Source organism: Ascidia mentula, chromosome 7 (genome assembly GCF_947561715.1).
Source record: "Ascidia mentula chromosome 7, kaAscMent1.1, whole genome shotgun sequence".
NCBI lineage: Eukaryota > Metazoa > Chordata > Ascidiacea > Phlebobranchia > Ascidiidae > Ascidia > Ascidia mentula.
In genome coordinates, this window is record NC_138572.1 from 3,928,893 (window position 1) to 3,950,807 (window position 21,915).

The 21,915-nt window shown below is 42.7% G+C and overlaps 1 protein-coding gene across 2 annotated transcripts; it reads right to left on the bottom strand.

Annotated features, from left to right (window-relative positions):
- Positions 1-219: 219 nt before the first annotated feature.
- On the bottom strand, positions 220-14,898 carry LOC145908034 (uncharacterized). 2 transcript variants are annotated; one of them, XM_082995198.1, is made up of 9 exons: positions 14,684-14,898; positions 12,456-13,437; positions 12,078-12,166; positions 6,623-6,727; positions 6,307-6,565; positions 4,744-4,806; positions 4,587-4,672; positions 4,122-4,341; positions 220-2,862 (listed from the first exon to the last, which is right to left on the bottom strand). In XM_082995198.1, the coding sequence occupies exons 1-9, from the start codon at positions 14,774-14,776 to the stop codon at positions 1,748-1,750; spliced, it is 3,012 nt and encodes a 1,003-aa protein (XP_082851324.1). In that variant the 5' UTR covers positions 14,777-14,898; the 3' UTR covers positions 220-1,747. The 2 variants fall into 2 exon arrangements, with proteins under 2 accessions (XP_082851324.1, XP_082851325.1); XM_082995199.1 differs by having other exon boundaries at positions 6,623-6,699; positions 12,068-12,166.
- Between the last annotated feature and the right edge of the window lie 7,017 nt (positions 14,899-21,915).

A 21,915-nucleotide genomic window follows, 5' to 3' on the forward strand; every position in this document is an offset into this window, starting at 1 on the left:
TTATTGTGTCAAAGCAGTTGAAAGTAGACTAAGTATATTATAAAACTGTTTAAACCTGTTTGTACATCAACTTGCGTGAACTATATGACTTTGGTTTTTAAATGCTTTAAAATATTTGGTTGCTACGGTTAGTAAAAACTGCAACATCTGCTTGAAACAAAAAATTACGGTTAGTAAAAGCTGCTTCATCAACATGAAAACAAAGAATAACAAAAAACCTGTGGTCTAGTAAATGTATTATTAGAAGTAAATGGACTTGTGTTAAACGGCATCCACGAACATAAGATTCAATAGGCGCGCGCAAGTGAACTGCGACATCGAGTGGCGAAAATGTATAACGGCTTTTATGTACAAGCACGAAATTGGGGTATCCGCATAATCAATGGAGACAAACAGAACTATATAACAACAGTGCGCTTCAGAGACGTACGAAATGGTCGCGCCTCTGTGGCATTTTGCATTGTGTGGCTACTGATTTATAAGCCAGGGAGAAGTGTTTTTTTTGCGAAATATAGAAAAAAAAAGGATATTTTAGTGCATTGAAATCCTGGCAATGGTGAATGTGCATTCAATTTGAAGTGGAAAGGGACTGCAAAAGCGTTATTTATTGGGTACAGGAAAACAGAAACAGACACGGCTGACCGTTTCATTCCCAATGGGGGCGCAACAATTATGTACACAGTTAAACAGCTGGCCAAGGAGAGGCGTAAAAAGCAAACACCTTGACTTTCAAAGATAAACTATGAAAAGCTCTTCTGACTCTTGAGGTCCAAACCACACAAGAACACACACACACGGCGCATACTAGAACGCAAATGAACGAAATGGGAGCACGGAAAGCAAGAACGTAAAGAAGAGAACGTGTACCGACGTTACGTAAGTACTGGTTAGGTTGCTGCAGTGGTTGGCAGTCTCAGCAAGTTAGAACCCCCGACGAGTATTCTCATTTACACACATAGAAATCTACACACAGCGAATAGAAATCATACAAAAACCGTGCCATGCTCTGGGAGTAAAGGCTACAGTATTAACACCAGGCGTCACATTTACAAGCAGTGTGATTTTACAATCAAGCTTCAATGTAAAAAAGATAGTATAGTTTACCCAACATAACCCTACGTTTAGAACTATTTACAAATCCAACTATCGTTTCAAGCAAGAATATTTAAGTCACAAAAAGCAGTTTCTTCAATAAATTACGGAAAACAACAAGCAAAAGGTCGCCTTTCCGCATGGTGGCGATGTTAGTGCGTTTCCACGACCAAGGATGACGTGTGGCGTGACGTAGTTCGAAAGAACATAGCGGCGTTTCTCGTTTATTTTTGTCATGTTAAATGTGAGATCTGGGATTGTTTTCACTGTCGCGCAGTTTCGCGAGCATAAGTTTTTCTCTTCTCTCATCCGTTTCTCAAATGATCCTTAGGATTCTGTAGAAAAAAAGAAATGCCGAAAGGCGGGTGTTAAAACGAGCGAAAAGCGATGGCTTTGTGAGCAATAACAATGGAGGCTGCAATGTGACGTCGAGATCAATACAAAACGACGATGGCGCACTGGTTAGTTGGTAGTAGCGCTGCATGCAACATTAACACCCGTTACACATGACAGTTTAAAACACGGCAAGGTGAAACATGGCTTGTTGGAGTACAGAAAATATTCGCACAGTCCGGCTTATTTCACTGCGACTTGGAGGGTCGCTAGCCGGACGAAGCTTCGTTAAAAATACCGTCAGTGACTAAGGATGGCACTATTACACCACCGCAAAGCTCATGTATCCGACAGATGCTTGCTGTTCAGGTTGCTCTTCATCTTGTTCTTGTGGCACAGTGTCACTCGGGCTGGCTTGGGCTGATTCTTCCGCCGGTTTATCATCAACGGTTTCAGGCTTTAAGTCAGTTTGTGGCTCTTCTGTATTTTTCGACGTCTCCTGTTCAGGAGTTGCTGGCGGGATTGCGGATTCCTCCTGAGCGGATTGGTCAGGTTCTTGAGGTTTCACATCCGCCGCTTGTTCCTCTGGAACTGCCGGTTCTTCCTTCTCTTGTACAGCGGCTGCTTCTTCATTTACCACCACTTGCTTTTGTTCTTCCGGTTTATTTTCGGCCTTCTCGGGAACAACATCTTCTGTTTGCTCTTCTTGGACATTTTTTTCAGCATCCTCGTCTTTTGGTTCTTCTTCAGGAGCAGGGGTGTCTTCCTGGACGCTTTCAACAGCGGCAGATTCTTCTAGAGGAGAATCTTCACTTTTGGATGTTTCGTCTTTGGGCACATTCGCATCACCACTATCCTCCTCCTGTTGCTGAACCTCCGCGGGTTCTTGCTCAACAGAAGCTTCATCCGACACTTCCTCTGCTACTGGCACCTTTTCCGTGGCAACCTCTTTGGGAACTTCATCAGTAGAAGCCCCCACGTTTTCTGCTGGCTCTTCTTTTTGCTCCTCTTCCGTGGATTGGCCAGTAGGTGCAACTTCTATTTCTTCAGGTTGCTCCTGCACAGCATCGTCTACCGGAGTGTCTTTGCTTTCCTCCTGGATTTGCTGCTCGACTGCGTCAGCAACCTCTTCAGACGGCTCTTGTTCTGCTGGTACAGACACTGGTGCTGGGGCACTTTCTTCTTTTACAGCCTCTGCATCATCTTTGGTTTCTTCAGAAGACACAGGAGCTCCACTGTCCTCCGGTGCATCATTTACAACAGGAGCCGTTTCTTCTTCTTGCTCCTGTTTCTCCGGTTCTGGTTGCTCCGATTGAGGAGCGTCTTCCTCTTTGGTTTGCAATTGCTCTGGCTCGGTATCCTTGCTTTCAGTCACTTCCGCAACATCTTCGGTTTCCGCAGGAGCAGAAACAACAACATCAGTTTCGATTGAAGGTTCTGGAATTTCGGGAGTACTAGTTAGAAACGAACAAGACTTAGTCTTATAACAACTGGCTACTGTAGGATTGCAACTGATGAAAACGACTTTTTATCTAAGCCAGACAGCTAGGCATGCTTGTTTGAAGTGATTGATTGCGAACGCCAAAGCTGTTTTCGTTCAACTAAAAACGGCGCTGTGGCCACAGTGTGGGAAAATCAAGCGATTGATTAGTCTCAAGCCTCAGGGGCCTTGTGTTTTCAATATGCGGCGGTCATTCGTCATATTGAAGTGAGGGTAATGCAAAAACAAAAAATAACACAGCAAACTCTGAAAACGCAGGCAGAAAGTCCTCGAAAAATTGCCGAGAAAGCATAAATTAAAAAAGACGGCCTTGGCCAGGCAAATCAAATAGATGGCGCAACATCCGTCAACAAGCGAATTTTAAATCCAGCTACAAAAAGACTCACGCCCACTCAGAAAAGGAAAAGTGGCTCAAAGCAAGGAGGATCACAACCCTTACCTGTGTGATTTTTGTCTTGTCCTCGAATTACGCGCCAGCTTGCGCTTTGTGGATTAACGTTTCCGATTGGATAGGAAAAGCATTGTGTCCAATTGTATGTCTCGGGTAATATTACATGTTATTTGGTCAATATTACGTGTGGCTGTTAATGCTTTTGTTTACGTGTTGTCAATGTCTTGCGGTAGAGTACGTTTGTGTCATTCGATTTCGGTTTGATAATCACAAGAAAAGAGAGATTGGGCAAAAAGTAAGTGAAGCAATGACAAACATCGATAAAATAGAAATAGAAAGCGTCAATTATGAGGTCATAAAGGATTGGAAATCAACGCATGCAAGGCAAGGAATCTATATAATATATCATGCCAATATACATGCTTGAAATTATGAGATGGTAAATTGCATACTGCTATTAAATAAACATTCGAACATGCAAATCTATTGAGAACAATTTAGCGAATGATGCAAAACAACAAAATTCTGACAGAGTTTCCAGTTGCATTACGAAAAACTGCATTACGGTAATGAATGTATATTGTAAATACGGAAGCTTGCATGATAAACAGATTTTACACACGTTGTTTGAAACTGTGGCTTTCAACTCTATTGCGTAATTGCAGTTTTGCTATAGTTTTCATTGAATTGTCAAAAAGTAAGCGTTTTTAGATTTCCTTAGTTTCCCAAAAGTTACTAAACAGGCTGAAAACCACTGTTTCAAATGTCTTTACTAAAGCCACCACTTTAAATACTTGCTCTTACCTTGCGATTGCTCAACCTGCTCCGTTTGCTCCTTTGGTGGTTCAGCGGCATCTTCTGCAGGAACAGATTTCTGCTCCTCAGCTGGGGCGGGAGTGGAATCCTCCTTGGGGGCCTCCGGCTCCGTTTGAGCAGGCTCCTCGGCTGCAGGTTCGGATGCACATTGCTCCTCCTTAGGAGCATCGGCTGCGGGTGCTTCTTCCTTCTCTTCTGCTGCTGGGGCCTGCGAACAAAGAGTTTTAGAATGGAAAACACCATGATAAATAGATTTCTTTCGGAAAGCGTTTAGAATAATCTTTTAAAAAACAGCAAATGCATTTACAACCACTCCTTGACAAGGCAGTAACCATAGCAAATACAAACATTCATATTCCAACGTTTTTTTACTCTATGGTGACCTTAAATTGCATAAGCATTTATCAAACAAGCACGAATTCGTGCACGGTTCAACGCAACACCTAAATTTACCTCCGGTTCGGGCTCAGCAACTGTTTGCTGCTCTGGTGTGTCCTCTTGTGGTGCGGGCGTTTTCTCAGGCTCTGTCGCTGGAGGCTCTGTGGAGTAAATGAAGTAAAAACTACCTGCTTATATAATCGTCACAACTTAAAAACCAGTGGATCCTCACCTGGGGCAACTTCTTCTTGCTTCTCCGGTTCTTCCGTCTTTTCTTCAGTTTGTTCCTCTTGTTCTGCAAAGAAAGGCGAATGTTTAACGAGAATATTACCATGCCGTTTGACGAACGAATTACAGATCTCCCAATGCTGGTCTAACATATGACGATGTCCACACATATACGTCATTTATAAAGAATTGCATGGTTTCCGTTAACATGAAGATACACGCTTGTGATGAACCCATACATCGATATCATACATTTAATTGATGCCATAAAACGTATTGCTAGCTAGGTCACTTTAAACAGTTTTAGACCTTTCTTAGCAGTTCGCTTTACTGTTTGTTTTGTTTTCAATATAACAAGGAAGTGGCTAATACTGCGGTTATGGAACGGACGCTGCCTCGGAACTCTCAATAACGCAGCATTAAGCATTGAGCATTGAGCAACGCTTATAGCTTGAAGCGATTACCGCCAGTGCGACAAGCCGATAAGGCTCGAATTAGCCGCACATTCCAAGGCTTTCGTGTTGACAATATCTCTCGTGCGAAGGTGGCAGAGAATTTCTCCGTTACAATTTGCGCTGCACCGGCATTCAAACTTGCGCCCTGGGCTATGGGCAAAGGACCGAGAGAGCTAATTGCGCTAATGTTGTTATGCGCGCTCTGCTCTACAACAGTTTTGCCCGGCGAAGCACAACACAACCTGGCATTCACTTTAACGTTGTTAAATAAAATAAATTTTAGTAGTATTTATTTGTTGTTACTTATATGACTACTATCCGGAGACAAAATGACGAAAAGTTTTGCGCAATTCATGTACAAAATGTGCAGCATATCTCCCCAACTAGCGGCATACTTCAAATTCTGCCTGCAAGGGCCTAGTTTTCACTGCACAGCAAACGTAGTTACATGACCATAAGGTTCGTGCTTGTGGTAACGGGACATTATTTCTTGCCCAGGCGTGTTTGGGAGGCGGTTTGTTTACGCAAGCTAACTTGACGATGTTACGCTTCGAAGCACTGGAATGCAGGACTGGATGATTGGGCCTGTGAGCTGTATAGGCGTTTGGCACAACCGCTTGCGCCAATTACCCAGTTGTCCTGTATCTTATCGGCCACAGAAGAGTGAGTGTTTCATCTCCCACGAGAAAGCGAACGCCCTGCTTTCAAAACGTCCCAGGCCATTCGTGCATTCCTGCGTTTTGAAGTGGATTAAACCACCACAGAGGGAGTGTGGGCTTTCTAATTAACGCCACGCGCTTACATTCGATTTGAAAAGTTCAGTCAACTCGCACCAGTGAACCATGAAGTGCCCACGCTTGGCGTTGTGCATTAATGCGGGAAAAGGATTCCACAGTTTCACAGAGGAATGCGTGGGCAAGCAAAAGTTTTAAATGTTGTGTGTTTGAAGGCCTGCAGGATGACAGGCAATGGTCGCTGTTTGTCAATTTTTCCTTTTTACGTTTTGATGAAACATATCAGTCTTGATTGTATTTTTATGCATAGTCTAGGTTTTCTTTTTTTTAATCAGTAGTTGCCAATCAGCGCTTGACCAAAGTTGCCAATCTTCCTACCTGGAGCAGCTGGCGTTTCCTCAGCGGCAGCGTCAGCTGGTGCAGCCTCCTGGGTTGCTTCTTCCGCTGGTTTATTCTCCTCCTGCTTGGGAGTTTCCTCAGCAGGCTTCTCTTCCTCCTGTTGCTCTTGTTCAGCTGGCTTCACATCGTCAGTCGCCTCCTCTTTGGGAGCTTCCTCGGATGGTTTCTCCTCTTCTTGGGCCTGCTCCTCCTGTGCTGCTGGCTCTTCTGGTGCAGCTTCTTCGGCAGCAGGCTCCTCCTGGAAGATATTATTTTGATTAACTGGTGTAAAATGTGTAAGAACAATAAAGTGTACCTTTGCTTCCTCCTCTGGTTTGACTTCCTCCTCTGGTTTGGCTTCCTCCTCTGGTTTGGCTTCCTCTTCTGGTTTGGCTTCCTCTTTAGGCTCCTCGTCTTCGTTCTGTAAAAACAAAATGAGGAATTTCATTTCCTGTCTATGACGTTTCTCCACACAAAGCCGAGCCATTATACTCCCCTCAATCAAAAACAACGTCGCTTTCTGAACTTATGAAAAGTACACAAGGGCGTGTAGGACGTGGTAATAGGTTGCGGGGAGGCACTGAAAATCAAAACCCATAAAGTCGGTCTCTACAGGCGAGCTAGTCGAGCGTGAACGCACGACAACAGGGTTTTTGTTTTCGCCAACCTGACCAGAACGCGAGGTGCACTTGCCCAAAAACAAAAAGTGCTGCTTACTCAAACACAAGCGACACGTTAGGCACGTGCTCTAGTGGTTTCGAGTTTAAGGCTTGACTCGTATGATTTCGTGTATTACGGTTCAAATCGCAGTTTGAGTACACTTTTAATACACAACTGTCGCTCAAAACAAATAAACCGTACGTCTCTTGCAGTGATATGTTTTGGCATTTGTTAACAGTTGGAGACTCAGCAATTTGTGTGATTCTATGTACGTGAATAAATGGGGGTGCTATGCAAATAAGTGTTAGAAAATCTTTAAAAAAATTTCCACTGCATTTCTACCACAAAGGTTGAACAAAGAAATAAAGAGGTGATTTTTATACATTCACATGCCGCTGGAATTTGTAAATCTCAAAGAGAATGTGTCATATACACCTTACACTTCCTTCCTTCAAATCTTGCATAGCCGCAAATTTTTGCGGTTGAAAAACGAAAGCTTATGTGAACACGACTCCCACGGCAAAATTCCTATGTGGCGAATCACAAGCGATTGCAATATGACCGTGGCACTAACAACGAATAACAGCCGCATAGCAAGCATTCCAGGCGTATTTTCGCTGCAACGGTAACGCTTAAATCCATTGCGAAGACACGAGTATGCGTCATATTATTATTCGACCCTGTAGTCTAATGACAGTCACCCTGTTAGCACGGTCGTGCCAAAAGGAGTGAAGACGAACACGAGAAAAAGCCCTTGAGGCTCGAAAAGTTTAGGGCGAGCAGGGGCTAAAAAGCGTGACGTCATTGGGACAATTGACAAGTCACTGAACTGTTCGTAGATGCGATAACTTGAGACCAAAATACGTCCCACGCGCACGCCTCCACTGGTCAGTCTCAATGGACAGCCCTGTGAGATAAACAAAGATGACACTTCTGCAACAGCTACAACGTATAATAATAGACTTGCGCCGCGGAAAGCTAATCAGGAAGCCGGGCTTTGAGATAAGGATTAAAGAAGTTTGGTAGGGGCAATAGAGGAGTTTGCTGGTACCACGCAACGCCGTGGGCATTTAAATCGCCTTATGTCAACACCCACGTCACTGGCAGAAGCTCGTTGCATATACGAAGGAATGCGCTTGAATCTGCTTGTTTATTTTCCAAGCTGTTTTTTTTCTATGGGACAAAAATGTTAATAATGGATTCGATTGGTAACCTTACCGAACAAAATTATACATTACATCATTCTTATACGTGGTAATATCGACACCAGAAATATATGTCACTCTATCGTATCCAAAATGACACAATTTTTGGTTTTGAAATACATATTGCTTTTCTATTACACAACCATTAAACTTTCCGCAGGGAAACAATAAAGCAGAAATAAAGAAATAAATTTGCCTGTTTGAAAATCCCATATTCAGCCACAAACCGAAACAAGAACGATACTAAGTAATTTGGTGAAAGGATTTCTACAAATCACTTCCTCTTCTCAGCGGTCGTCCTATTGACCCTAGCGTCATTAACGCTAGAAAACAAACACCAGAGACAACAAGTTATTTGCTCCGGCCAGATTTTGGACCTAAAGACCTGTGGCTTATTGACCCACTTCGTTTGTGAGTCTCGTTAGGACTCTCAGTTTTACTGCAGACATTTCTTTTACGACCAAGTGTCGGATTCGCACAAACAGTTTCATTTACTGGTATATTTATAACTAGGCATCAAAACTTAGCGTTAAATTAATCGCATTTTCCGTTGCCCATACGTCAAGTGTAATCCGGACCATTAGTTGGACGTGTATTTTAAATATGCTATTCTCACGCACGTAGTAATTTCCTACGTTTAAAATAAGATTTACACCTTTTATAAAAAAAATTCATCATTCATCATGTGATAATTATGATAAGTTAGTTGAGTGGTGCTTATCGAGTTGCAAACCACGAACAAGAGGTCGAAACGTTCTCTTTACAATTATCACCAACACAGCAGCGCCTGTTTAACCTTTGTGGTCGCAGGTTATCTGATGCAGTCGTAACTACTTGACATTCTATTTTGGGGAGTGCAGCAAAACAACCAGCTCAAATGACCTTTAACCCCCAGCGTTGGTGGTTTTTAGAAAAATTAAGGATACACGAAAAGCTGCAAACTTGTCCGGAGCAAAGATGTAGGGGTTTGGTTACGTGTGATTAAGCGGCAGTCATCCATAGCGATGCGTTTTCAGTTGTTTTGCCAACGTATTTTCATACAACGTGTAGGCTATGGTCCTATGGGTTCTGCCGTAAATTATGCAACAATGCTAATTTAAGACCCCCAAAAATCTTCATACATTCGGATTGTGGTGAAGTTTGGAAATAAAAGCAAGACAGGAATGGAGAAATTCGAGATAGCAGTGACGTCAGGCTCCAGTATTACTTATATTGTTAAGGCGAATACCCACGAACATCAAACTTAACGTATTCCCTCATTTTTACGACAATAACCAACATTTTGCCATAGTGAATTTTTCAACAGAAAATTAGGAAATCGTAGCAAAAAGTAATGAAGGTAAATTGTTAATTGGTGGACATACCAACACGAAGCATTCCGATTTAAAGAAATTATTAAAATTGTGAGTAACAGTAAGTTTCGCCAACGAAATATTACAACCAACTATTTTTTTTGAGGTACTGATTTCTGCAACAATACCAAATCACTTCGGTTACGTCAGACAACAGGTATGCGGCACACAAAGAAGATGTAGCAGTTCGGAAATTCCACGCAGGATTTCAACCATGCTGAGGAATGGTCTTCTCTACGTCACATAGTTTCGTAGGTACAACGAAGAGAACGTAATCTTAGCTTACCACTGACTTCGAATAACTGGGCGGACTTTGGCGAGCTGTGAAATGGGCAATTTTGAGATTACATCTAGTTGCCCATTAGTTGAGCTTCACGGCGTGATACAAATTTGCTTAAAAATTATAAATCTCGTCGCACTGAGCGTCATTAGTGTGGTACTATTCAAGAAAGGTAACGAAATTTCCTATTAAGAATACGCAATCCTATGTTATACGTGATCTTGCAGCTTGTTTTTTTTTATTCTACAAAATTACATTTATATAAATTACTCAGAATTTACTATTTCCAAACTCAACAAAATCGGATTACTGATTTTTCGAGTATTTTTGTTGGCGTATTGCGCACACGTTAACATTTACACAAAACGCAGAAGCGTTACACATAATCGCAGTGACTAATGAACACTTCCAGAACTAACGAAATTGAGAACATTGCGTTAATTGCAACCGTACGTCTATTCATATCCCAAAAAGACGCGTATGTAATAAAAATATTACACAGAAACTACCTTTTTGGTGCCTAGAATTGAACCCATATCCATTTCCATTCAAAAATCCGTTTGCAGATACGCTAATGCAACTTAACTTCACAGTCTTTTTATAGCACTCCTAAATAAACTTAGCCTAGTCGAATTAACGTTCTGCAGTGAGCGCTAAGAAAGTGTAACTGTGATATGGAATAAGCATTCGGGAGTACGATTGGGCCCCAATGGGCCTCGTCCCCCCACAGGGGGTGACGTCACACAGCTGGAATAGTATCCGGCACTGCAAGTTGTCTAGACTATCTCACATATAGATAAGATTACGCAATTTTGACAACAGGCGAGAGGTTTTTGAAATGCGAGATGAGATCGGTTGACTTCTGGTGGTGACGAGATACGAACGAGATAAGACAGTTGAACCTGCGTGGACACCGAACTTTCGCGAATCAAGAAATTATAGAGGGGGGGTGCGCTGCGGTATTGGATACATCGCATTGCTGTATGAATTACAAAAGAAAAACCGAATCCATTCCACCAGACTAGGGTCACCTAACATAGAGCTACGACGCTTGAACCAAGATTACGATCTTCGGGATGGTATTCAATTAAGTTTTCTTTTACATACGCGCAATTACAATATGCAATGCGTTGCAATCCACACACTCTAAATCACAGTTAAATATCAAGCACGAGCAAAAATTACACCAACAATGATTAATATGCTGGTATTTTACCGCAAACATAGTAGTAATACTGCTTAGGCCAGCACTCGTACCCGTATTGGATAATCTAATTTCCTTCACAAACGTCGCGAGGTCCCATCCGAAGACTAAGCGTTGATAGATAGCAAGCAGTCAAATCTAATGGGACTTCTAATGACTCACTGTGTTGTACGCCAAGAATGCGATATGAAGCAAACAAATCGTTCCCATATAGGTACTTGTTGATGGCTGGCTTTGAATTGAACTACGTGGCAAGGAACGTTGTGCAATAGGGAAACGGTTTTTAGCGGAACGGGTTTACTTTTCAAAAGCGAGTGCGTGCATGGATTTTAGCTTATCGAAAGTTTGTCCGTTGCGTTTCCCTTTAAAAGTACACGCAGAAGTAATGCCATGCTTACGTGCCTATTCAGGCCCATGAACGCAGCCATAAAGATTTGTTTTTGTCAACCGTAAGTTGCCCAACTGCGTCAAAAAACAAATCTTCCCATGAGGATTAAATCAGCTTCAATCAAGTCAAATATATAATCGTGTCATCTTGTACTTAGCACATGACGTAACGTAAAAGATTCATTTCAGAACTATTCTCAGCATCCCACGCCAATGGCCACGAATTCCTTTTGGCCACGTAAACAAAACCGCAATCTCTTCAACAAGACTCATAACTGCCATGGGAATGTAATAAACATGTGTGTGACTGCAGTTACAGCGGATTATAAAATAGCATGCGTGCCATACTGGGAAAATATTCTGTTGCAATCAGGATTCGGAAAAGTTCTTGAGCTTCTAAATTGCCGAACGTGGCGTAAAATTCAGAAGTTTGTAAACCCTTTGGGGCAGTGGTTCGTAATCTCTTCCTTGCTGGTTCCCGTTTAAAATCATAATCATGAGAATTATATTACTTATATAAACTGATGCTGCCGGGCATATTTTATTCTTGAAGCAATATATTACTTATATATACAACTCTGATGCGGAAGAGTTATAAAGACCCTACTTCCGGGTCAAAAACAGTCAATTTAGACAGGCCCGTTGTGCACTAATTGTTCGAAGGATTGGAAACAACACGTTACCTTTTCTTTCTTACTGCTTTTCCTGGTTATGTTGCCGAAGAAATTACGGATGGAGCCGACAAAGCCTGGTGAGCGGGATCCTTGGCTTGCTGTTAAAATAAAAGAAATGCGTATTACAACATGTGCAGAATAGATCTTAACTAAGGGTTTGGCCTGTGTTAAAAGCGTAGCGCAGCAGCGGTTTTTGTGGAGTTATTCGGGCGCACTGGCTTGCGTAGACGACGCGTTTGGCTCGTGACACAGCTGTTCGCGGTGTCTGCGTTCGAGTCTGGTGAACTTGAAATGAACCGTCGCCTTTTTAGAACTAATTCAAAACCCTTACTTCACTCGTAAACAATGGCGACGGCAAAGGTTTTTACTCTAATTGGCGTTACTTACTTTCAGCGGCAGGTTCTTCCTTCTTTTCCTCTTCCTCGGCCGCCGGCTCTTCTTTAGCAGGCTCCTCCTCTGCAGGTGCGGCTTCTGCAGCGGGTGCCTCCTCTTCAGCCTTGGCTTCTTCCTGGACCTCTTCGATTTGTTCTTTTTCTTCTTGTTTTGCAGGTTCTTCATCTTCGGCTTTGGGAGCCTCTTCGTCTGCGGGTTTTTCTTCGATTTCCTTCTCTTCTGCCGGCTTCTCACCGTCCGGCTTTTCCTCTGCTTTCACTTCTTCGACCTTTTCTTCGGCATTGTCTTTGTTTGGTTTCTTACTGGAGGTGCGACGCTTCAGGGAGGCAAATGTGCCGCTGAGAATCTTCTTTATGCTCTTTCCAGATTTTTTTGGTGCCTCTGCGGCTTTCTCTTCCTCCTTTGGAGCTTCCTGGATTTCTTCCTCTTTAGGGGCTTCTTCCTGCTCCTCAGGTGCAGCTGCGGGTTCTTCCGCTTTCACCTCTGTTTCTGTAGGTGCAGCCTCTTCCGTAGTTTCAGGAGCTGCTTCCACTGCTGGGGCCTCTTCCTTGGGGGCTTCAGGCTGATCCTCAGCCTTAGCTGGCTCCTCCTCAGTCTGTTGAGGAACTTCCTCTTTTGACTCTTCTGCTACTGGTGCCGCATCAGTTTTTTCTTCCTCTTGCTGCGGAGCGTCCTCCTGGACTTCTTCTACCTTGGCATCCGCCTCGCCTTCTTCCGTCTTCTCAGCTGGTTTTTCTTCTTCTGGTTTTTCTTCCACAACCTTATCCTGTGCTGTTTCTTCTACTGGAGGAGTTGTGGGGCTCTTTTTGCCGAACGACAGAACTTTAGGGAGTTTTAACTTGATGGGTGACTTGGCCTTCTTGCTTTGGCCGTTTTTCGCACTGGTTCCGTTACCGTTTACGTGAACTTCAACATCAGTGTGGGTATCTTTGGCTCCATTCTCGCCAACAGCTCCGTTTTGTTTCTGCTCGTTTTCCTGGAAACAAAACTTCCGTTTAATAGTTGTTGGATGTCCAACAAAACTACGCGTACATTATCACAGAAAATTGTCGCAAGAATCAATTCTGTACTTCACAGGAATTTATGTATTTAAAACAACTTTGGGTGCATTAATCTCTTGATATAATCGTATTTGTTTTGCTTGGTAGTTTTAAAATGAGCATGAAAGGTATACACACTCGGGGAAGCTTTTTCAACGACTTTAAAAAAATACGGGAGTTTTTATTCGCGTTGGTGAAAGGCAATTACATTTCAGATTGGTGTAATTACGCACTGTTGCACAAATTGCAGTTTCTGTCCTAAACTTATAAAAGACAATAGACCCCCCGCCGCCTGGCACTTGTTGGATGAAAGACGCAACCTCAGTGGAATGCGCTCTTATGATTACTGCGTCATCACAGACAGATGCACGATTCCTATTCCCATAGGACAGAGCGTTCGATTGAAAATCCCAAGTCTCTGGGCGGTGCGATGCGCTGGTGTTTTGCAGGATTAACGCAACGCCGGCCATCTGCTTGGCTTTGAAGGATCGTCGTTCGCTTCTTGCGCAGTCCATCTGTTAGACGCCGGTCATACAGCAGGTACCGTGCCGCCGCGCAATCATTAATTCGTAATGAACCAGCGACGCCGACATGGCCGATAATTTATAGTCAATTTAAGATCGAGCGCCATTGGTCGGACGGGTCTGTCATGTACATGATGCGTTGACCTTGGAGTATCGTAAACACGTTTACTGCGTAATCTTTTGCTTTACTGTGGCTATTTGGTGGACACTCAATCGCAGTTTTGGTTTTCATTGGTTTTTGTGACCTAATGGTGATGTATGCACACGTATATGCCAGTTTGACACTGTTGGTCTAATTACTTTGAAACGATTGTCCATTACTTCAGGTAACACTTTGACCTTTTAGTCCATTCCTCAATGTTAAAAACGAACTTTTAACGAATGTTAAAAGTATGAGGTTACAAAATTCTTTTGTGTCTCAACTTCACAATAGGAAAATAAGTATGTCATAGACGCCTAAAATTATAGACAAGATATATAGTATGCCATTCAATGGTTTTATTGCTAAGGTTCCCCATACGATCACAATACCCAAGAATTTGTATTTTGATATCACCACAAAGCCGAACTTTACTTTTTTGCCCTTTTAATTTTTTTTCCCGCCCAGTTTACATTGAAATCAATCAAGTTGAACCTGTTACTATATTTTGCTACTTACCACTGGTTTTATCTGTCCTTCGGCAACGGCAGGTGCTTCCTTCGCAGGTCCCTCGTTTATGCTGTACTTCTTCTTACTTCCTACGTTCCCCATGGTTGATAGAAAATGTGCAAAACCGGTGCAACGAATCGAAAACTTGCTTCTCGCAAAATGCAGAAGTGATTAAAACTTTAATTTATCTGGCACGAAATTAGAAAGATGAAGACATGCGCAGCAAACCTGAAAATAGTAGACGGTTAGGAATGGAAATGCAATAATTTTAAACATGAACTAGCAGTGAAATCATCACTAATATTAACCACAATCCATCCATAAACTACACATCTAGCTTTCCAGTCGAGACGACCTGTCATAATACATAACAAACCTCTCCATATTAAAACAACAAGGTCTAGGCTAAATCCCGGTGGCAAAAAAACGCTTTTTCATAGAACTGACAGCGCTGATTTTTTCGTACGTAGCGAAACAAGCGATTACGTGACTGGGAAACACAACGGGCGGGGCTAACTAGCTGACGGATAATCGTCTTGTGTTTCCAACCCTTGCTTGCAAGCAAATCGCCGAATAAGCTGATGTAATAAGCGCTGATTACAGCGTCTTAATCTTCACAAGTAAGGGATTATGGTGGACGTCGAAGCAGGGATAAGTTAGAGATTGCAGAATCGGTCCATTGTCTGGGCCCAACCCGAACCCGTAATTAGCTGTGCACTGCAGCACTATAGCACGAAAGACCTCGGAAATCTTTCTTTTTCTGCAAAACTCGGGCGTTGGTATCATCGTCAATGGTTACCATCATATTAAACTTGGCCGATTCATTATATTCGAACAAATAATTTCGAAGCCTGCCAAACTTACAAATAACAGAAAATCTCGTCAATTTACTTGCGAACAAGTGGGTCTCTATGGTTAGTAAAAAATGCTTTAATGCTGGGAGTGGGACCCAAATGTACTAAACCCGCTGCACCGAACATCTATAAACTCACCTAAATCCTTGTCATATCACACAAAACACACACTGAAGTCCCACTCGAAGCAACGCCCACGTTCGCCAAATTGGTGTGACTCACGAACTGGGTCCGGAAAAGCTGGAGATAAGCGACTTAATCTGACTGGCAAAAACGGTGCAACTAGAGCACCGATGGATGGTGCTCCACCTGGCCCTCTGCATTACGTCATAGTTATTGTGGGTCGGGCGGGAGAAACGAAATACGAGAGAGAGAGTGTTGAGTGCGAAAGCCGCGAGATGCGGTGACTTGCGTCACGTTCGATGTTCCACCTTTTTGACTGAGGCTCGATGCAGTGTTACGGTAATTTTCGCCTTTTAAATGAGAATACCCACTTTTTGCAACTGTTTGCTTGCATGGAGTTTACGCTAGTTTGTGCGTTGCGTGTCCAAGCAAAATACATACCCGTGCTAATTATGAGTTTAGAAAGGCGCCATGACGGTTAAACTACTTGTTAGCCCAGGAAAATAAACTTCGTACTAACAAAGTATTTGAACATAATGCTTGCTCTTAAAGTTGCCATATCGGAAAATGCAAAGCACATTGAACTATATATGGCAGCTGTTATCGTGTTATCGTACACTAGCTGATATTCCTATTTGTCAGGATGGGCGGTACAAGCTTGTCAATATCATTTGAATGTTGGACAGGAAACTTCACTGTTGTCAAATTATCTTCCTGCTTACCATTAAAATCCTCACTGCACTGTAAGCATAAATGTTAATCACAACACCATTATCTTTGTAGGTGTAAAGATTCGGGGATTTCTGATATAAATTGCACGGGTAGTGTCAGTCCAGGCGTTTATATTTACTAACAAAACCAAACAATTTCACAAAATATACTTTGGCTGCACTGATACAGCCCTGCATTTGCGTGTAACATTCCGCTACATTACTCATTGAGTGCAGAAAAACAACACTAAAACCTACTTCCACTATTCAGCTAACACCAGTTTGTCGGTGGATGAAAAAGCGTTGCGACAAACCGCGTCAAAGCGCCGTTGTTTCGATTAATTAAACAGAACAAAACGCGTTTGAATCGGACAGCGACGCGCGCGAAAAAACACCGCCTCTGGAACAGACCAACGCCCTGGCAGCCAAGTTTTTCTGGAGCCATTTAATTGTTCAGGCGACGGCGGCGTTGAGCTTCGCGCTCGCGGCTGCCTTTTTCCCTACGGCCGCGGACGAGAGAGGCGAGAAAGAAAGAGAGAAGGACTAAAAAAAAACGAGAGAGAAGAAAAAGAGAAAAAAGTTTTTCGGCTGACCTACTTTCCCTCCTTCCTCTGTGGGTGTTTATGCGCCTGCGCAGCGCCGCTCAAGCGTGAAATTTTCATAGTACTACTACAGAAAACGCAACATTCCGCAAATAGCTGTGTGGGAGAGAATCTTCTTTTGTGAAACTTTGCTCCTCTTCTGTTCAAGCAGCGCCAACGAAGCCTGCGGCTACGGGCAGTGTTTAATCCCAGGTATCGGAGAAAGAAGCGTCTTTGTTTTGCACATTGGACTGAAAAGGTGCGGCGTAACTCACGCGCGCATGTATGTTGGCAATTCAGAACGAATGGATGGTATTTCATTTTGAAAAAGCGCACCAAAACTTCAATAATCGTTTTGAGAAAAAGAACTGCTTTGGTTCTAGTCGCTGTCGCATTCTCACACTTTTCAGCAATTTTTTGACCTCAATTTTTAGGCTCGTAGGAAACATTGCCCTCAGGAATTCAATTCTAAACTTTATTATCGGAATAAAAACCGAATTGCCAATCTAGCAAAACATTCTCCTTTAAACCATAAAAGAATAATGAATCGAAGGTTTCAAAGAATGGAAAGTGTTTGCGGCAGTAAGAACTTCGATCAACCTTGTTGGAAATGACCTAAAAACGAATAAACGCGAAGGTCGTTTAAACGAAATCATCTACAAAATTCCCAATATCATAATGAAATGTCACAAGGTTAAATTCGGAGCATGTACAAAACATTTTGCACCAGATTTTGACATATTTAGGCAACAAATCACAAGGTTTAACGGCACCCGTATAAGCCTGTAAGTATCATGTTTACAAACACTAGCCCGTATTTCTTTTAATTCCGCTATTTGCCGTTCTGTTGCCTGTCAGGCTGTAATCCTTTACTAATGTCGTGACGTGCATAAGCGAGCGCTCGACCGTGACCGATGATGAGCAACAACAACAGGTGTCGTCAGTGACGACTCGTCACTCTCATGCTTTGTCAAATATTTTATTCTCAAGTAACCGTTCCAAGTCGCTACAGCCGCACCTGTGTTCCATATTGCCTTAAAAAAGACTAAGTGCGACAAAATAACACATCTACCAAGCCAATCAATGGCAATTGATAACCACAAACCGTCAAAAAATGGTAACGTTTGTAACGAATTGGGCTTCGGTGTTTATGGTGGCCCAATTTTGTCTAAGCGAACCCCACTACCGCCTTGCTTGTTATAGTAGTCTTCCAATTTATAAAAAGTCATAAATACTCTAGCATAGTAATAAACAGTCTGCACTACAGTATTGAATAACATATACTTATATATGTATATATGTGTGTGTGTGAAAGAGTACTCTACTATTGCACCTATACTGCAACGAGAGGATTCTACTGTATTGTTGTTCTGTGCTGTACGCCAAAATAATCTCACAAAACACTCAAATAAGTCACAAGCTGTTTATCTGACTAAACTAAACGGTAACTTTAATCAAGACTTCATGCAGAACACGAGTTCTGGCTCTTTCCTTTGTTGTGAATCCACCATCAATCAATAAGATCGTCTCGCCGGGGAGTCGCTCCCAAGCCGTTTTACGATGCCTCGGGCTCACAGTGGGGCGCCTGAGTCACTGGGAAATTGAATGTTGCCACTTTTGCAAGTTGTCGTTGGATTGGACAGAACAACGTAATATTGACAGAGCGAGTCTACGCAACAAAAATGTCCACTCGGAAAGACAATTTGATATATCGCGAGTACAAGCAAACTATCTGCATCAACAGTGCGACCAGACATCATTGCAGTGATTCTGATCTAATCATTCAAATTTTATCATTGAAATTGGAAATACACTTTTTCCTATATCGCTGCTAAGCAACGGGATGTCAAGTTGTTCGATCTTTTACAAACTCTTAGTGTTACTTTGAACTGAACGGTTTATAGGATAAGAGCCTACATACATTTCACAGTTAAATTCCCATTATTTAGGTTATTGTAAGTAATGAAACGATACGCACAGTAACCCTCGCCAAGACTTGAAAGGTAACCAACACCCATACGCCAGACCGTAAGTTGGACAAATCAGGTCCAACATGACATGTACGCGCGTGCCATTGATTAAAAGAGCTGGCTTGTAAAACCCGTCGTCTTGGTGTTTTACCTGAGTACAGATATGATAAACACAAGACCATTGACCGCGTCGGTACAGACGGTTTCTGTGTACCCAAGTCCCTCGGGAACGCGACAAGCCAAGCGCATCACTGCAGCGATACTCGGAATTGTACACCGCAGCCACCAACGTACGACATTCAAACAAGTGTGTTTTCATCACCTATAGCCATGAAAAGGAAGAAGCGCCCGGCCCAACTCTCGACAAAGGAGAATCTGCCAATATAAAAGCGCCTTCGCATCATCACCGAGCAGCCCGTTATGCGTAGCGGAGGTAATGTGTCGCCTAAAAAGACACTTTGACAGGAAGAGTAAACATCCTTATTGAATCACTTGTGTGCGCTCTCGACAAGATGCCCTATTGGGGATGGATTGTCGATTCAGGCAACTCGAAACCCACTTGGGAATCACCGGCCGACGCCCATTCACTCTTGAGGGTTTTTCGCCGTTCTGCTACAAGCGATCTGTAGTTTAAACCGACTTTGCCCACTCAGTGAAATTGATTAAATTTTTTTTTTGTTGCTGTTACTTTTTCAAACATGGCTTTTTCAATATGTTACGGTTTTCTTCATTGTTTTGTTATAGCCAATGTTTATCTCAAATGCAGCTACAGATGGATCGATATATTCATGACCGGTCTTGAGTCTTTAAACAAAACTTTATGTTAACAACCACAAACATGCAGTAATACAAGAAACCCTTTCAGTGTCATGCGAGGTGTCGTGGCAAAAAAAAACATTGAATAGTTTGGTTCTCAAAAAGACACGAAAACAAGACGCACTGAATTGATGAGGATACAGGCGAATCCTATGCTTGGTTACGTTCTGGCAACTTCCAAGAGCCAATTTCCGCAATATTACTATTAAAAAACACCCACTCGAAACGCTCTTTACACTGCGCTGCCCAATGTAAATATCTCGTTAATACTTGTTCGTACAGTAGGGGAAAACTGGCCACTGACATAACATTGAAACAAACTAAACATTAAAGGCAATATATGCGGCTTCCACTTGGCGCCAAAGCCTGTGGTTTTGTATCCTTGTCAGCACTGGCAACGAAACATGTGTATGAGAAATAAAAAGGCTTGAGGAGAACATGTCATGGTTTACCTCAACTAGTAATTTGCGATATAATCCGTGGGATGCCAACCACAAGCATAAAAATTATCGGACAAGTGGCGTATCGATATGATTGTACGCTCGTCGTCGTTTGAACCAGGTATCCTGTTGGCATGTTGAATTTTCGACGGTTTACTGCGGCAATTATAAACATAAGTGCGGAGCTGTTTCGCCAGCACCCAGAAGTAACATTATAAGAACTAGCGCGAATTTATAAATGATAAAGCATTGACATTCCAAAAACAATACGTGCATTTTACCAAAACAAACTTTAACAGGACAAACTGTAACTGTTCGTTGTTCGTTACATTAACAATACACTATCCATGAAACTAAGCAAAAAACTGTTCCCCAACACAATCGCAATAACTGCAATGCAGCAGATTTAGAAGCTTGTAGTTCACTGACGAAAACACTGTTTACGCCGCGCGCTTCAGCAGATTGAGGTCAACGATAAGCAGCGATTCTCCAGCGCAGCGCCACAGGAATGCAAGCGCTGTAAACGCCGCTTAGACCAAGCCCTTCGTTCATTTGCTCTCAGTCTAAGTTTACTTCACGATTCAACCGGGTCTGGTTGTCTTACGTCATTAGAACCATGTAAGTGGATCAGCGCTCACTCATGCCTTGAAGAAATGCTCACCGATTTCTGGTTTCTCTCTTTTTGCATTGACTCATGCACATTGGGGGTGTAGTTAAAAATAGAATTTTTAAGCTGTAATTATTTTATTTTAAGGGATGTCGTTTCGTGCATGAGTACATGTCATTTAATGTGACTTTGGGCAGAAGGGAAGTTGAATCTTAATCTTAAAAACCACTTGGTACAAAAATACAGCAAAATACAAACACGTTGTCCACGTCTAATGCCGTTTAAAACCACTGAATATAATGACGAAAAAAATGGCGTTAAACGTAGTTGCAAACATAGACCCTTAAACAAGACGATCACAACCAGTGTTGCGATTCGCAAAGTGGGTTCTGCGAAACCCAATTGATTTCCATAAGTAAACATGAAGGGATCTATGAGCTACTATAATAGGGTAAAATACAACAATTTTAACCTAAAACGCTCAAGTTTACTTTTAAACGTTTTTGGATTTCCACCTCACAATGATCTTGCCGGGTTTCGCGAACAAAAAAAATTCGGAAACACTGGGTTAGTAATTGGAACACTGCTGTGACACAAGACAACACTCGCCGCAGAAGAGGGTGACGACACCGGGCTACTAGGCAGCAAGTGCTTTAAAACAGCAACAAACCACCCTTCTCACACAAGGAGGAATTCCGGCGCAAAACCGAAGCAAGAAAAAATCCCTAGCGCGCAGATGAGACTCGCTTGGTTAATTTCTGTGTTGTTTTGTGTCGAGCGCCAACATGGGACGAGCGTAGTTTCGTCGTTTCTTTGCGCCTTGGGCGACCGCGGACCAGCGCGGTTGCGTTGATGCGTCCGAGCCGTGTGGTGAGCAACCAGCAGAGGAATTTGTGCGGAATGCTTTAAATGCCCTGTGCTATGTCCGGGCGTACGACTGGCCCGTCACGGCTGGGTGTAGCTAAGGGCCCGGCTGTGCTAAAAACAAGTAGGGATTTGTTTGATATTGTGTCGGGAGCGTGATCAGCGGCCGCACGTTTGGTCGATTGACATTGACATACGCCAACTGATAGTTGGTTCATTCAAATTTAAACGAAACAAGAAGTTTTGGGGTTTTAATACATGCTGCACTGGAGTCTG